Source organism: Mycothermus thermophilus (assembly GCF_041956435.1).
Source record: "Mycothermus thermophilus strain CBS 625.91 unplaced genomic scaffold VTJ04scaffold_8, whole genome shotgun sequence".
NCBI classification, from domain to species: domain Eukaryota; kingdom Fungi; phylum Ascomycota; class Sordariomycetes; order Sordariales; family Chaetomiaceae; genus Mycothermus; species Mycothermus thermophilus.
This window is the reverse complement of record NW_027191434.1, coordinates 944,613-960,537: the sequence shown is the minus strand read 5'-3', so window position 1 is coordinate 960,537 and position 15,925 is coordinate 944,613. Positions and strand designations below refer to the sequence as shown.

General features: G+C 52.5%; 7 protein-coding genes across 7 annotated transcripts; 1 reads left to right on the top strand and 6 right to left on the bottom strand.

Moving 5' to 3' along the window:
• Positions 1–491: 491 nt before the first annotated feature.
• VTJ04DRAFT_10838 (uncharacterized protein) lies at positions 492–1,644 on the bottom strand (the record flags this gene model as incomplete). The annotated part of the gene is made up of 2 exons (XM_069358620.1): positions 492–1,424; positions 1,486–1,644. 2 exons carry the CDS (start codon positions 1,642–1,644, stop codon positions 492–494), a joined length of 1,092 nt encoding a protein of 363 aa, XP_069214166.1.
• Positions 1,645–2,232: 588 nt separating this feature from the next.
• On the bottom strand, positions 2,233–2,577 carry VTJ04DRAFT_10837 (uncharacterized protein; the record flags this gene model as incomplete). The annotated part of the gene is made up of 1 exon (XM_069358619.1): positions 2,233–2,577. One exon carries the CDS (start codon positions 2,575–2,577, stop codon positions 2,233–2,235), a length of 345 nt encoding a protein of 114 aa, XP_069214165.1.
• Positions 2,578–3,537: 960 nt separating this feature from the next.
• VTJ04DRAFT_10836 (uncharacterized protein) lies at positions 3,538–5,004 on the bottom strand (the record flags this gene model as incomplete). The annotated part of the gene is made up of 1 exon (XM_069358618.1): positions 3,538–5,004. The coding sequence occupies one exon, from the start codon at positions 5,002–5,004 to the stop codon at positions 3,538–3,540; it is 1,467 nt and encodes a 488-aa protein (XP_069214164.1).
• Positions 5,005–5,758: 754 nt separating this feature from the next.
• Positions 5,759–7,010, bottom strand: VTJ04DRAFT_10835 (uncharacterized protein; the record flags this gene model as incomplete). The annotated part of the gene is made up of 2 exons (XM_069358617.1): positions 5,759–5,777; positions 5,908–7,010. The coding sequence occupies 2 exons, from the start codon at positions 7,008–7,010 to the stop codon at positions 5,759–5,761; spliced, it is 1,122 nt and encodes a 373-aa protein (XP_069214163.1).
• Positions 7,011–8,426: 1,416 nt separating this feature from the next.
• Positions 8,427–9,568, bottom strand: VTJ04DRAFT_10834 (uncharacterized protein; the record flags this gene model as incomplete). Its single annotated transcript, XM_069358616.1, has 2 exons — positions 8,427–9,216; positions 9,336–9,568. The coding sequence occupies 2 exons, from the start codon at positions 9,566–9,568 to the stop codon at positions 8,427–8,429; spliced, it is 1,023 nt and encodes a 340-aa protein (XP_069214162.1).
• Positions 9,569–10,895: 1,327 nt separating this feature from the next.
• On the top strand, positions 10,896–12,590 carry VTJ04DRAFT_10833 (uncharacterized protein; the record flags this gene model as incomplete). The annotated part of the gene is made up of 1 exon (XM_069358615.1): positions 10,896–12,590. One exon carries the CDS (start codon positions 10,896–10,898, stop codon positions 12,588–12,590), a length of 1,695 nt encoding a protein of 564 aa, XP_069214161.1.
• A 211-nt stretch (positions 12,591–12,801) lies between these two features.
• Positions 12,802–15,354, bottom strand: VTJ04DRAFT_10832 (uncharacterized protein; the record flags this gene model as incomplete). Its single annotated transcript, XM_069358614.1, has 5 exons — positions 12,802–13,140; positions 13,609–13,760; positions 14,550–14,817; positions 14,899–15,108; positions 15,172–15,354. 5 exons carry the CDS (start codon positions 15,352–15,354, stop codon positions 12,802–12,804), a joined length of 1,152 nt encoding a protein of 383 aa, XP_069214160.1.
• Positions 15,355–15,925: the final 571 nt, after the last annotated feature.

Genomic DNA, 15,925 nt, shown 5'->3' with positions numbered 1-15,925 from the left:
ATCCACAATGTGCACGACCGTCTACAACAAGTACAGCTGCGGCTGCAAGGTCAAGTCCAAGACGGACAAATGTAAGGACGCAGGGACCGACAAGTGCACGTCTTCCGAGGAGACCAAGACGCAGAGCATCCCCTGCGGCAGCTGTGCGTATCCGAACCATTAAATTCGCGGGAGGTGTCATGGAAGCTGTATAAGAAACGCAGGCTGTTTGAGATCGCGTTGAGTTATTAGTCATGGATTGTCGACAGAAGTTTGGGAAACAACATGGGGACGTGGACGGGGACGGTGTTATTCAAGATTTCAGGACTCTTAGGTAGCATCAATGCAAGCGTTGACTTTAATGTCTTGGTAAAGTGACGGCAGTGATCTTGCAAGTGGACGCGCTAAGCGCATATGATGGATGGCCTATGGCTGAATGATTTTTCATTATTGCCCGCGATGATAGGTTGCTCCGCCCGGTGGCATCTTCCAACGATTGAAGTGATATGGTTTTAGTCCTTGAAGTCGATCACATGAAACGCGCGCAACAGCTTCAGCTGCATGACGAAAACATTTGCCGCGGTGATATAGACCACAACAACGAGGAAGAACATCTTCAACCGCAACAGGTACAGGCGGATCCAGCTGGAGAACGTTACCGTCCTGAGAGCGGCAATGAATCGGGCCAGGCCTACGCTGCTGACCACCCCCGGCTCGACGCGGCCACCCAACGTGCGGTCGAAGTGCACCAAGGTCTCTTCATCGGCGGGTAAGAGCGAGGCGTTGACGCGGAACAGAGCTGTTTCCACAGGATCCGCAACAAGGAGCATCAATCCAATCCATACACACAATGCTCTGGTGTACTTGACCGGATTCGGTCCGTGGCGGAGCTCTTCGGGAGTATAAAGGTTCAGGCGCAGGGCGTAGAGGATTTTATTCGTGAGATAGAGCAACAAGTGGGAGGCGCCGAATGCAATGATTGTCGGGAGCCAGTTGGCTGCGTAGGACTGGCGCGCCGCTCGCAGACGGGAGAGAAACCGCCTGCGTGCTCCGGGGCCGGGAGTCGGTGTCGCGATGACGGTGTGGGTAAAGGCTGTCACAAGAGGCGCTATAGCGATCCTGGTGAGTAGGCCGACTAAGATGACCACCTTGCCGTTGTGAGTGCGAGCTGCGAGACGCCTTGTCGTGCTCAGTATCAAGCACAGACCGTTCTCGTAGAGGAAACCGCGGACGACGGCGCTCCAGCCTAGGGTTCGGTAAAGCATTCGGGTCGTGGCGCGGACCGACCATGTAATGGTGCCCTTGGGTTTATTTCGGTAAATAAGATTTCCGGACTTGAACTCTTGTTTATCGTCCTTTAAATCCAAGGCATGTTGGCCGTCTGCTGGCAAGGTGTCCTCCACCATGGCTAGAATGCGATAAACCTCGGGGAGAGTGTATAGGATCTTTGGTGCTGTTAGCGAGGATCAGGAGATTTAAAATCCAAACTATAACAGTGATACTTACGAAAAGGAAGAAGGGCGCTCCCAAGAGCGCGTCAACCACGTAGAGAAGTCCCCATGGATAGTGCCATAGATCCTCAAGGCTCGGGTGCCATCTCCGGATGAGTGCAGGACCGAGAATGTTTACGATGTCCTTGCCGATTTTGTGGCCCAAGAACCACATAGTTAGTGGTGAAGAAGTTTGCTTTTAGTAGAGAGAATTGGGATCTAGATTAAATCCTAAACGGGATTCCATGAAATGACAACGAACGGCCAGTAAAGACGGAGAAGCAACGATGCGATTGCAGAGGTGCGGTCCCTTCGAGATGAATTTATCCGACACAGCGCCTTGTGGGCCTGGGCAACCAACCAACCCGCTGCTTTTCAGCTCGCAACCCAACATACCGGCTTACTTAGTACTCTCAGGTTAGGTACGCCCGAACGCCTGGAACTTGTGCCATCAAACCCTTGCTGAATAATCCAAGCAGGATTGACGGATCAGGGTTATAGGAGCAATGCGTTTCAGGTTTTGTTTTCACCATATGCACCTCGATTTCATCAGAGCCACCACCCGGTAGGTACCTAGGTAGATAGGTAATTGCCTTTGAAAAGACAGCTGACTGATTAACAGATACTCGCTGAGAAGATAGAAAACTCGAAACATCAATCCACACTCCTGCGGTCACATGGCCAGAAAAGGCCATCCCAGGGCAAGCTCAAGTTCGCAGAAGGGGTAACCGCAGGGCGAGATATCCTGTCCCGTCAATGTTCTTCAATCCACCCTCTGCCTGCGCGGGATGTGGATAATGTTGAGCAAGTCTAACAGCCAGAGGTGTACGATGAACAGGTAGTAGCCGACAATGTAGAGGGCGACGGTGATGAGAAACATCTTCCATCGAATCACGTAGATTCGAATCCAACTGGACAGACTGACTGAGTTCAGGGCGGCGATGTATCTGGCGAAGCCCAGGCCGCTCACCAACTCAGGCTCCACTCGGCCTCCGAAGGTGCAGTCGAAGGGTACCAGCGTGCTCTCATTACCACGTAGCAGTGAGGTGTGCACACGGTATATGGCAGTTTCCATGGGGTCCACCAAGAAGACACGGGGGCTGGCCATGACAATCATGACACCAATGAACTTGATGAGGGCGAGACCATGGAGGTTGTGAAAAATTCTCCGAAGGTCCACGTCGACCAGCCAGACAAACCCATCGATCAAGTGGCGAAATGCCAGGCCAGCAGCCCACCGAAGCAAGATTGGAAGTCAGGTTGCAGCATATGCTCTGCGAATGAACCTGGTGTCAGTAAAGAAACGCCAGCGAGCTGTCGATCCAGAGTTGGGTGCTGCAATGATAGTGTGGATCCGGGCAGTCCAGATGGGCGCCGTGGGGATGAAGACAAGTAAGTGCGCTAGAGCTCGAGAAATATATCTGGACAAAAAAGCTTTCATGACGGCTCTTAGTAACAGGAGAGACAGCCTGTAGCTAATGCCACGAAAGATACCGCCCCAACCTGAGGTTCGATAGAGCAACAGGGTCGTCGCGCGAAGGGATGATGTGATAGTTAGGTAACGTTCGCTACATGGCCTGAGAACCACAAGAACCACATTTCTGAGAGTATCCCGCGCAAACCGAGTTCGAGTGCTCCAGGTGGGGAATGAGGATCAATGCAATGATAGCATCATGGGGTGTAATAAAAGGGATGGGAGCGCGATCGTCGGCAGGAAGCCATGGAAGGCACAATCATGGGCAAGTATTTTTGTACTCAAGCTCGTCATGATTATCGTCAAAACCCGGACAACGAGTTTGGCCACTGACCCGTTGCAGGGGCTGCATATCTTCGACGCCGGCGAATCGGGGCCAACGAACCTTATTGACAGCCGATGTTCCTAGTATCTAACATCCCTGGGGATAGGTCTCTTAATTTCTAGCAAGGGGCAGAGAAAATATCTTGTGTTGTTTTCTAACCACCCATGAAACTGTGCTCTGCATCATTGACTCGCCTTCCGTCACTTGATTATACCCATAAAATATTCCAGGATGTGAACAATAAAACCGAGCCTCGTGCCCATGCGCCTTCATCGCTTGGGCGAGAACATCATCACCGTATTGTACCATGCCCCTGCCGGTGGGAAAGAAGCGATGGACTTCAGCTCAGGACTGAGACCAGTGTTGTCCCAGTTCCTACCGCTGTCAATCACCGTAACTCTTTCCAGCCGAGGCAACCGGTCGGCGCTCTCGAAAGCAAGCTCATGCAGGCATTTCCTCAGCACCTGTTGATACACTTTCCCGTCCCAAGATTCCCCGGAACTCTCGTCATCTGATTGTAAATGTGAGGGTACCCAAGGGTTTGTCTGTCCAGTCATATATGTTTCTTCAAGCACCTCCAGACGTCGAAGAGATGACGGTAGTCTTTCGCAAATATTTGTGCATCGCATATCCCCCAAGCTGCTGAAAAGGAACCAGGGTGGAATGGCAAGATCGGCGAGAACTTGCATGGAAGCGAGACAACTCAGTCTTCTTTGAGGTCCGATGTAAGGCTCGCCATCTATGATATTATCGCCAAGGTCCAGGTGCAGGGTTTCCAGTGTTTCCGTGCAGAAGCCGAGCGCCTCGTTGAGTCCGGGAGCCGAGAGATCTTCTGTAGTCACGCCGAAGTATGGAGACAAAGAGACATCGACGGTCTTCAGGGGAGGACAGACGTCCTTGCAAAGGTGATACCACCACATGGCAGTAAGAAACGAGAACTCCATGCGCAAGGTTTCGACGTGTTTCCACGCGTCCTTGGTCATATACTCCAGGTTCCAAAACTGCGGACCAAATAGTTCAAGATGTTTGACTTTCCGGCCGACCATGAGCTTGTCTGGAAGACTGTCGTCGAGGCGCGAGTCACAGGCCCCTGGGTCGGAGACAAGAATAAGGCGCTCGAGTTTGGCCAATGGCTCCGCACTGCGCCCAAGAACGTCGAACAAAAAGTCGTAGTCACCCCAGTTGTATGTCGGAAGTTTCAAATGGAGGCTGGTGACGTTGGGCGTGATGAGCAGCAATATCGCGCAAGCTGCCTCTGCGGATGCAACGCAATCGAAATCTGCGAGGCCTTCACACTCGGCATGACTCGGCTGGGCAACTGGCTCGGAAACACGGGATATTATGGCTTGAACATCGTCGTCCTTAAACCGTTGGAGGAGGTTGTTGAGCCTTTCCAACGCGTCATCGCTTTCCCGTTTCACGTCTCTCAGGTCAAGAGAAGCGGTGAGGGAGATACCCTCCACGAGCCCAGCTAAGTGGGGTGCCTTGAGCAGAGTTAGAAGCAGGCTATACAAAGTATAGAGGCGATGGATCCGGATGGTACGATATAGGAAGCGAGTCGCGATGGGAGTGAGCCGACGGTTGGCCAAGGCCAAGTTGGCCAGCGCCTTACCGTCAGCGATGGCGTCGTGGTCATCATCGAAAGCGCCGAGAACGATGGGTGGGTCGATCAAGTCTTGATGTAGATGCCGCGCGATTTCGACCAGCAGTTCATCTGGTAACTTCATGAGGGTCATCGTGTGCGATTTGGGGCGGCAGTTGTAGGAAGGACAATTGAAGCTGGTCTGACTGGGTTCGTGTGTTGGTTGAGATGGTGAGGGGATAAGAGACTGGAGAATCTGAAGGGTCTCCGGTGAGGCTGAAAGGAGCCAAGACACCCACAGTAACGCCTCGGAAATGGAAGCTGAGCCAGTCACAAGCTCGGCCTGGCCACAGGAACACCCCGAAATATTCTCGGCACCATGTTCGTTCTGAATGAAGTGGCAGTATGTCGTGGTCTTGAGCAGACGGAAGTATTATTTTTAGAGATGATCAGTGATTGGAAAGTCTGTCTGACCTAGAGGTAGCTAATGCACCTGGGAGTTCCAGGATTTCCCATTCCTCCGTATCGCTGCCGAACCCAAGGTGAAGCATGTCCTCATTACAACACTTTGTGCAAACAAAAGCTCGTCCCCACCATGTTACCATATGGCTACCTTGTCGGGGCAAATGTAAACGTCTGCAAAACCTTAACGGCCCAATAATGAGGAGTTATTGGGACAAAGCAAAAACGTCCCCGGTCACCAAACTTCTCGACAATCCAAACATGGTCCCATTCCTTTTCACCTCGTGTAACCTCAACCTCTTCGAGGTGCGGTAGCCAATCCGAACTCTCGAATGCCAACTGGAGCATGACCTGGCATATCAGCTGAGGGTAGATGGGTTGATTTCCCTCTGTGTGATCTGTGTGATCGACCTCCCAATCAGCCCATGGATCAGGGTCTGTACAGATCAGTTGCTCTTCATGGAGCTGCAACTTTCTCAGTGAGCGGGGCAGTCTTGTGCAGATGCTATTTCTCCGAAGATCCTCCAAAGAAGCGAAAAGAAACCGGACAGAGATGGCAAGACAGCTAAGAACCTCCATGGAAGAAAGATCCAACCTCCCTGTCGGTCCAAGATGAGGCTCGGTCCCTGAAGGGCCTCCATGCCATAGGGAGAGGGTTTCGAGGGTGCCTTTGCAGAAACTCAAGGCCTCGTTGATTCCTGGCTGTTGCTGGTCCTCTTCCCGGAGTATCGTATGACCAGAATCTGACATGCTGATCTCGAGGTTCCTCAAAGGAGGACGAGTCTCTTTGCAGAGTGTGTGCAGCCAAGAGCCGGAAAGCTGCGCCCACTGCATACGCAACGTCTCCACGTATACCCAGGGATCGGTCACTATGTCAGCATCCACGAGTACCGGCCCGTATAGCTCGACATGCTTAACCTTACGACCATTCAAGAACTGGTTCGGGGCGAGCTTCGGAAGCTGGGTCTCTGGATCAAATCGTCGCAGATCAGAGGTGAGTCGCAGCCTCTCCAATTGTGGAAAGATCCGTTGGTCAATCTGGGAGGCAACGGCGGATCTTATGAATTGGGAGTCGTTGATGTTTGACGAGGGCAACATCAAGCGGAGTGTGGTGAGGGTAGGGGTGAGGCCCAAGAGCAGGATACAGGACAGATGAGCAAAGTTGTTGTCCACAAGCTTCTCCCACTTGCCTGTCCAGTGTTCAATGCAGTCTTCAAGACGATCCCTCAAATCCGGGAACCCAACAACAACTTCTGAAAATGTACGCTGAACGTCGCGATCGCCTGTGCTGTGGTGAAGTGCTTCCACAAGATTCTGGACGGCTAGTCGGTCCAGTTCATGGTATTCTGAGAGGGCGTAGTTGATCTTCACCGCAACCGAAAGCTCCCGGACCATTAAACCCAAGCGAGGTGACTTGAGAAACGTCCAGATGATGAGGAACAGGCTTCGGTGGCTTTGAAGGTGGATGCTGTGATAGAGCACACTGTTCGTGACGGCATTGAGGCGGTGATTTGTGCCTGCCAATCGAGCCAGAGCTTCCCGTGCTTCTATTTCCCCAGGGTTCACGGATATAATAAAATCGTGAAGCGCCTCCGGGGCAACGGTAGTCTCGCTGATGGGCACATCAATGACGCCGGGAATAAAGAGCTGCTTGACGATCTTCGTCAACAGCTCGTCAGGAAGGCTCATGAGACTCATGTTGAGTGATTAAAACGACGGTTGTCCGAAGGAAGTAAGCTGTGAGGCGAGGACGGTCGACCTGAATTAGGGTGCTCTTATCGGAGTCTGCTGGAGGTTGATGGTCGAAACGAGTCTACCAGGTACGGACAGGTATAGGCTGGTTGTCCGCTCGCTGGTAATGTAAAAGTGGAACTCAACTGGCCCGGCTGTTTGAGCCATTCCTACCCGGAGTCATTATGGAGTACTGCCAGCCTATCCACCAGGGTAGTGGGTATTGGTTGATGGATACGGCTAGCCTGGCGGCAGCTATGATACGACCACCACGTGACTTAACCCTTGTCCACATGCACCGCATTATTTACTCACAGTATACCGCTGTGCAACTCTCGGAAACATTATTTCAGTCGAGAAAATGGACAAACACTGCGCATAAGTAGCATGATACTGACAGACGTCAGCTGCCGGGAGAGATTCCGGGCGTTTCATTCCCGCGCTTGCCTGCAGCTCACCCTATGCAGTAAGACAAAAAGACACCACCTCCCTGACCTTATGTAATTACCTGATGTATGGAAATATTTCTTTCCGTGGACAGGCTGGGAGAATTGTTCCAACAGTCCTTCTTGTTAATTTTTTTTCTCCTTCACATCATCCTAGACTTACCAGTAGACCCATGTAGCTCACTCTTGCTACGTTCAAAGAATAGAGGTACTGTACTTTAGGAAATAAAATGAACTCCTGGACCCAGAGCTACCTGCACATTTTATGTACAAGTGATCCAAAGACAAGCGCACACCATTATTGTAATTGGCGACGATAACTGCTCGGGCTGTAAGTAAACTGTCTTTGTTCCCATGTCACCCATCATGGCTTTCTATCATGTTAGGTTTTCTGTTCCGATTGCACTGTGCACACAGCATCACCTTCAGGTGTGGCTTTGTTTGTTCCTCCCAGCCACGTAACCCTCTGGTCTAGAGCAACAAAGACACCCGGCCGACCGAAAATCTTCCCCACCGTAATTGCCTTTATCTCTAAATGCCGCGCGATTTCGGCCAGCAGTTCATCTGGTAACTTCATCAGGCTCATGGCGGGCAACCAGCAGTGGCTTGTTGATGCAAAAGCGTTGGCCGTTGGGATGGAGGTGAGATGGTGACAAGGAAGAGATTTGATGACTCGGCGGTGATATGATGGAGGGGTGCCTGGGCGGCTGAGCAGAGCGTACCCACCCAACCAACCCTGAGGCGCAGCAAGCCAATGGCACGAAGTCCTCTCCAGAACACCGTTCAGCACTTCCCGTCTTCTATCAGGATTAAACAAAAGTAGTATTATGGGGCGAACACAGAACAATCAAACGTACAGCAGATATGCCCGGAGGATCATGGTTGATCACTTGTACATACTGGTACTAAGCAAGGCACCCTGACTTCACCCCTACGTTTATCTTTTCAGGGTGAATGTGAACTTCCTAAGCTCATCGTCGTAATAGGATCTCCACTTCTTGGAAAAGCGACCCTGTTTGCCAAACTTCAATCTCAACTGTTCTGCGTAGCCAAGATATTGCCAGCTGTGCGACAACCTTGTAACCTCGACCTGTACGAGGTTGGGAAGCCACTCCGAACTGTCAAATCCCAGCTGAAGAATAGCCCTGTTTACCAGAAGAAAGTATTCGGGCTCTTGGGGTACGGGCGCGCCAAGTCTCCAATCCCACCAAGGGTCGCGATCATGATAGCCAAGGACCTCTTCATTGAGACGCAGAGTGCGCAGCGAGCGGGGCAGCCGTTCGCAAATGTTGTTGTCTCGCATATCCTTCAATGAGTTGAACAGATACCGAACTTGGATAACCAGAGAGGTGAAGACTTCCATGGAAGAAAGATTCAGCCGGCCCTGGGGCCCAAGATAAGGCTCCATGTCAAGTCTCCCGTCATAGCCGAGATACAGGTTCTGGAGCGTGCCCCTGCAGAGCTGCAGGGCCTCGTTGAGTCCCGGTGCGTTCTTGTCTAAGATGATTTTGGTGTCGTTGTAAGCCGACGTCTCAATCTCGAGGTGCTTCAAGGGCGGGTGGACGTCGTTGCAGAGAGAGTACAGCCAACTGCTGGAAATATGAGCGTATTGCAGGATCAACGTTTCCACGTACGCCCACGCGTCATTCACAAGTGCGGCGTTCAGAAGGACCGGTCCATAGAACTCGACATGCTTAACCAGACGGCCTTCCAGGAATTGTTGGGTGCTACGTCCGGGAGTCGGGTATCGTCGTCAAATACCCGTAGATCCGAGGTGAGACGAAGTCGCTGTAATCGCGGAAAGCAGGGCGGCTCGACTTCTGAGGTAACAATCGACCGTAAGAACTCGCAAGGCCTGATGCGGAAGGAGGGCAGCATCAAGCGAAGGGTGACTACATTGGGTGTGAGCAACAGAAGTAGCGCGCAAGCATACTCTGCGGTGTCATCGGAGATAACAAGCCAGTCTCTCCATTGCTCAAGAACCCAGGAGATGCCGAATTTCAAGTCCGGTCTCGCGCTGGTAAGTCGGCGGAATGTGTTCTTGACGTCACTGTCGCCTCTCTCCTCGTCCAAAGACATGGACAGCCTTCTCAGGGCCCATTTGTCCTCATCCGCATAATCGTCCCGTGTAAAAGAGAGATCTACCACACAAGACAGTTCGCGAACCATCTCAGCCAAATGAGGCGACTTGAGGAAAAGCTGGAGGAAATAAAACAGGGTATCGTGGTTCCGAATGTGGTTGGAACGATACAAAACTCAAGTGGCGATGGCATTGAGACGGCGATTGGCGAGGGACAAAATTCAGAAGATTTTGTCGTGAGGCAAATGTCCCGGGGGCTGTTGAAGTAATAAAGTCGCAGATCCCGTCCGGATTTGACAGAGATATGCCAACCGTGGGATCAACCACGCTGGGAACGACGACATGGCTGGCGATCTCCGGCAGCAGCTCGTCAGGGAGATTCAGGAGGCCCATATTGAGTGATCACCGATGATTGTTGTCCCGAGCACCCTGTCCCAAAGGGAAAGGATTAAACGGAGTTGCAAATGGTATGTTTGGTTGGAGGATGCTGGAGTTATCGGTGAGATCCAAGACCATCCAAACGTCTGAATGGAGGCGGCGAGGCAGAGGGGAGTCACATGACCGTCACGTGATCACGCGATCAACAACAACCCCGAGCATTCTAAATTCTGTGAACGAATGCCACATCCACGATTGATATCAGACTTAACCGACGCAAACAAGTGCTCAGATGAGCTTTCAGGAGCCTTTCAAAGAGATAATATTGGCTCTACAGATGGCATAATAGTCCTGGGTTGACAGAGGCAGGAGTCAGGGGTGTCATCCTCGTACCTGTTCACCCAGGTCTCCATATGTAGCTGTTTCTCGTTGTCATGGTCTATGAAAAATGAGAGACAATTAGCGATAAAATCCGACGACAATCCGATGGACCAACTGAAGCTTTCCTGCAACATTGGTCCTGCTCGTCAGTGAAGCTGAAAAGTGGTGCTTCGTTGCAGACAAGACCCAACTCCTCCCGCGAATTTCAGATGACGGAGTATCATGTCAACGACCTGCAACGCACTCATCGCAAGGTGGGTAGGCTGATTTGTTCTGGATTTTCCATGATTAACGATTGCCGGAACCATGGGTCAAATGCCTTGGTTTCTATGCTTGTGCCTTACACTCCAAGCTGTCTGTTCCAAATGAATTGCACTGTGCAGCCAGCATCGTTCATCTTCATCTGGCCTTTGTTTGTCTCCCAGCCACGTAGCCATCCATCCGGTCAAGCCGGCAACAAAGAAGCCCGACCAACCTAAAAATGTCCACCGTCGTGACCTTCATCTCACAACTGTTCTTCTCATCTCCGGAGGGCCGAGCACATCGGGAATCGCATCATCCATCACAATGCTCAGCCCGTCGTGCTTTTGGCGGCGTTGGGTGCGTCCGGTGCTCCCCAGTTTCATCGCAGACGCTCTTCTCCCAAACCCCAATGATTCCCATCCCGTCGGCTCAACAAGAAGCCGCCGACCAACACGTTCGACCGCCTACCTAGACGGCCTGCGAGGCATTGCTGCCATGCTCGTCTTCATCCACCACTACACCGGGGCCTTCCCGTCACTCTTCCTGCCATACACCCTCCTCGACCCTCCATCAAACCAAACCAATGCGGCAGCCCGACCGAAACACCAACATCCTCTCGCAGGGGTCGTCCTCCCAACTCATGCCAACAGCAACACCACTGTCTCTTCGTCACTGCTCCCAGCACCCTCAATCAAGTACCCTAAACCAACCTTCCTCCAACTCCCCTTCATCCGTGTCCTCTTCTCAGGCCGGCCCATGGTGCACATCTTCTTCGTTATTTCCGGCTTCGCCCTCTCATACAAAACCTTCCGCTGTCTCTACCACGACCACAACCGCCATAAAGCTCTCGACAGTCTCGCGTCGACCACCTTCCGTCGTGCCCCACGCCTGCTCGTTCCGCCTATCATCTCCACATTCTTCATTGCCATTCTCCAGCAGGCTGGATTGCTCGAAACGCCGAACAACTCCGTGCTTGCAGAACTGAGGGGCTGGTCGAAGACAGTGTTTCGCGAGATTACATGGCCGTGGGCGTGGGATCGGGATATGGCGCCTGGGTACGACATCCATCTCTGGACGATCCCGATCGAGCTCGCGCATTCGATGATGTTGTTTGTCGTGCTGCTCGCATTGGCCAGAGTGAGGTACATTGTGAGAAATGTGATCGTCGGCGCTGGGATGGGGTATTGTTTGGCGTGTGGAAGGTGGGCGGCGTTCGAGTTTCTTGTCGGCATGGCCCTCGCAGAAACGCATGTTCGCCGGGAAGTCGAGGAGGAAGAGAAGGGGTTGGCCATGGTTGAAGAATGTCAGGATGAGTTGGGAGACGTTGATCGGACTGGGCCACACGCAGCGATGAACAGGGTGAAGGCGGTGAATGGTATTAAAACCTTCAGCCGGAGGACTGTCCGTCTGATCAGGGCACTGGGCCACTGGGGCATGCGCCTACTCCAGGTCACGGCGCTCGTCGCCTGCCTGTTCATCACCGGGTGGCCTACGTTCGAGGAGTCCCGATCACCCATCATTCGGACTCTCATATCCTGGACCCCGGAGCCGTTTGCCACCGAGCTTGGCGACGTCGAGGGACCGCAGAAGTTCTGGTTTGCACTGGCGGCCGCGGGAGTTGTCTGGGCTGTTGGCGAGCTGTCATGGGTGCGGCGCCTCTTTGAGACATCTGTGGCCCAGTACTGCGGGGACATCAGCTTCGCCATGTACATCTGTCACGGAGCTGTTTCGGACTTGCTCGGTGATCCGATCATGGGGTATCCGACCAAGGAAGATGGCTCCCGCGGAAGGGGAGTGCAGGGGGTTTTGGGGATGGAGACGCCGAGGCAAATTGTTGTGGGTTGGATTATTGGGCTCTTCCTGTTGAGCCCCTTTGTGATCTGGGCGGCAGATGTATTCTGGAGAGCGGTCGATAGGCCGGTGGTGAATCTGGCCAGGAAATTCGAGATATGGTGCTTAGAGGAGGAGCGACGGACAAGGACAGCACCGGAGAGTGAGGGGTACTCTGTCCTAGCGTGAGTCGTTAAGTACGGAGCATATGCTTACAGAGTACGATTTCTAGGTGCTTGGAAACAGCAAACAAACTCTGTCAAGCAAAAGCGAGCGGGATTGATGATGACGTCTCAAGTCGTGTCTGCCTAGCCCTGACGCATCTTCCACATCGGTATTCCAGAGCGGTCCTGTTTCAAGTCGGCTTTGGTTATCTCCCTTCCCCGAACACTCCAGCTCATTAATCATCATGGTCATCATCATGGTGTTCGTCGTCCTCCTCCTGTTCGGCCTCCTCCTCCTCCTCCTCCTCCTCCTCCTCCTCCTCCTCATTGTCGTCGTCGTCATTGTCTGTGTCTTGACCGCGGTTACTACCGGACTCCTTCTTTTGCACAGACCGATAGTAATCGTAAAAATCACACAGGCCCTCTTTGTCAATCCTGGACATGTATAGAACTGCCTTTTTGACTTGCAACTCCATCTTCCCGACTGATAACTCGGCTCTCACATCCGCAATAAGAGCCTCCAGATAGCAAGTGCTTCCAGGTCCTGCTTCGTGCCACTCGCTCTCACAACAGGGCTGCAGACAGAACGCACAATACTGGCGTTCACAGAGGATGCACTCTCTCCACCCCACCCCGGAGTCAGTGTCAATAATCAAGGGGGTCGGGGGCAAAGATGAGAACACTTGGCACACTGGCAATGTACAACAGTTATCGGCGTTCGTCATCATGGTATAGGTTAGAGCCATGTAGGCTGTCCCAACCCATAACATGGGATGACCAGGCAAAAGATATCGTTCCATGTGCTTCCTGTACTCAAGCACGTAACCGCGTGCGCAGCGAGGTAACCTCTTGTCGCCTCGGATGATCCAGTCTCTCATGGCCACATCTAAGCAGGTAGCGCAGATGCTGTGACCTTCGCATGAGACATGACAGCGAAAGAAAGGCTTCGCTTTGGTAGGGTCGCCTTTTATTTTGACCGGGTAGAACAGCGGGGCTGGTCCACGTTTAGCCCATCGGCGATCGCCGCAGGAGAAGCATCGTACAAACGTATCGCGGATTTCGACCCGGGGGCCAGGGCCCAAGAACAGCGTGTCAGTTGGCGCTCCTAGCCACCTGATTTCCAGGGCAATTCTGTCACCATCGGATGGCCGGTAGGGTCCAGTCCGAGGGGCCACCGACGTATCAATCGATGAATCTGGACGATGGAAGGGGCTTTCTGGAACCTGAGGCGGTGGTGTCCGAGAGCCCTCTTCCAAATCATCCAAGCCATCCGAGTCCGAGTCAATAATTTCCAAACTTCGATAAGCCAGCCGGGGTAGTGTGTCTGGTTCCTTTATGTTTGGGGGTGGTTGCGGTGAAGCTCTGATTGTCGACATTTCGTCATCAATCGTCTCTTTGGATGCATCTAATGGTGAAGCATTAATTGTCGACTCTTCGCCATCAACCGTCTGTTTTTGTGCATGTAACGGCGAAGCTTTGGTTGTCAACTCTTCGTCGACTATCGTCTCTTTGTATGCATGTAACGGTGAAGCTCTGATTGACGACTGTGCCTCATCAATTGTCTGTTTGTGTGCATGTAGCGTTTGTGGCGCGTCATAGATGTCAACCGATGCGGTAGACTTGGTGTCGCTCAGATTAAGACCAGTGCTGGCGCTGTCCACTGTGCCACGCAATGGGGGTTCGTTTGTTTCCCACGTCCATCGTGCCGACGGTACAGACTGCTCGGTTACCTGGGGAACAACTGAGTTGGCCCTCCCCAGGTTTGTACCCTCAGGCGAAAAGTTGCCAGGAAGTTCAAGATTGTCACCCGGCGCCTGCTTTGAGCTATCCAAGCTTGGGGCAAATGACATCCAAGAATGCTGGTCAGCATCGATGACTGTCATCCTTGCCTTAGGGTCTGGACATAATAGGAGTCGCAAGAAATCGAGTCCCAAGTTCGACAACCCCACAGCTTTGAGGGCACTTGGTGGGAATTCCCTCTTACCATCGACATATTCGCGCGTGTCATCGAGCTCCGGTAGGAACTCCCATCCTGTGAGCATCCGGTATACAACGGCTCCCAGTGACCACATGTCGACGGCGTAGGGATATCGCTTTTCGGCAACAAAGCCCAGGAGCTCAGGAGCGATATAGCCCAGCGTTCCTTGCCGCATAGTCGCGTGCATAGTATGGCCTTCCTCCAGACGCTTGCTGATGCCGAAATCTGAAAGCTGTACCAGCCAGTCAGGACCCGTGGAGACAACGAGGATATTCTGGACCATCAACACCGCAGTGCCATTAGCTTGTGTTGCAAGATTGGGTCATGTGCAGCCTGGTTGAGATAGGATACACACCTCAGGTTTAAGGTCTCGATGTATGTATCTGTTCTCGTGCATGTATCGTAGAGCATCCACGAGCTGACGGGCAATCGTCTGAGCCTCGTCTTCCGGAAGAGGCTGCCGGAAGTGGCGACGCAAGTCTCCATGGCTGATATATTCCATGGTGATGAAGATCGACTCGCTTCCCCTGAACCAGCCGTAGAACTTGACAAAGCAGGGCTCGAACTGTCATATCCTGTTAACCCCTCAACATCAAGGACCCTATGACCATTGCATTGTCATCCTTACCCGGTGATGCGAAAACTTGGCCATGGCCTCGAGTTCACGTCCCACTGCGGATGCCAATCTCGGATGGACTTTGATCTCCTTGACGGCCCGGACCCCTGGACATTCTTTGCGGACCGTCTGGTCGCATCGCTCAAGCCACAAGAGCCAAAGCTGCCGCTCCCCAGGTTGCGTACGCGTACCCATTTCTCCACAAGTTTCTGACAACGATTCTTAGCACTGGATCCCCGAGCGTAGAAAATATGTTGCACCGTATTGTTGCTGCAGAATTGGGTCTCCAGTTCAAGATATCTAACAAGCTCTGAGAGCTGTCCTTGACCAAAGGGCAGGTGGGTTTCTTCGCAATCTTCTTGCATGTCTTCCAGGGGAGCACCATGCAACGGGTCCAGTCCAGGTTGGATCTTGACGAAAGCTCAAAGGAAACTAAGAGGACAACAATCTTGACCAGCGTTATCATACTGCATGGACTGGGAAGAGATAGCCATTTCTAGATCCAAGTTCGAAGTCGGTCTCAGGCTTCCCATCTGCCTCACAACCAACTGCGCATGGTGGGGCTGAAATGTAACGCGACTTACCCCATTCATGCATGCTAAGCCACATCCGGGTCCCGCAACCTTTCCCCAGAACCTTGTTTGAGAGGTTTGATTTCGAGGCGTGGTTGAATGCTCAAGACGCCACGTTGGATTTCCAGTTCACCGTCAGGCGAAAATGCACTACCAACTCAGGTATGACCAAACATCCACTTTAGCACCTAAGC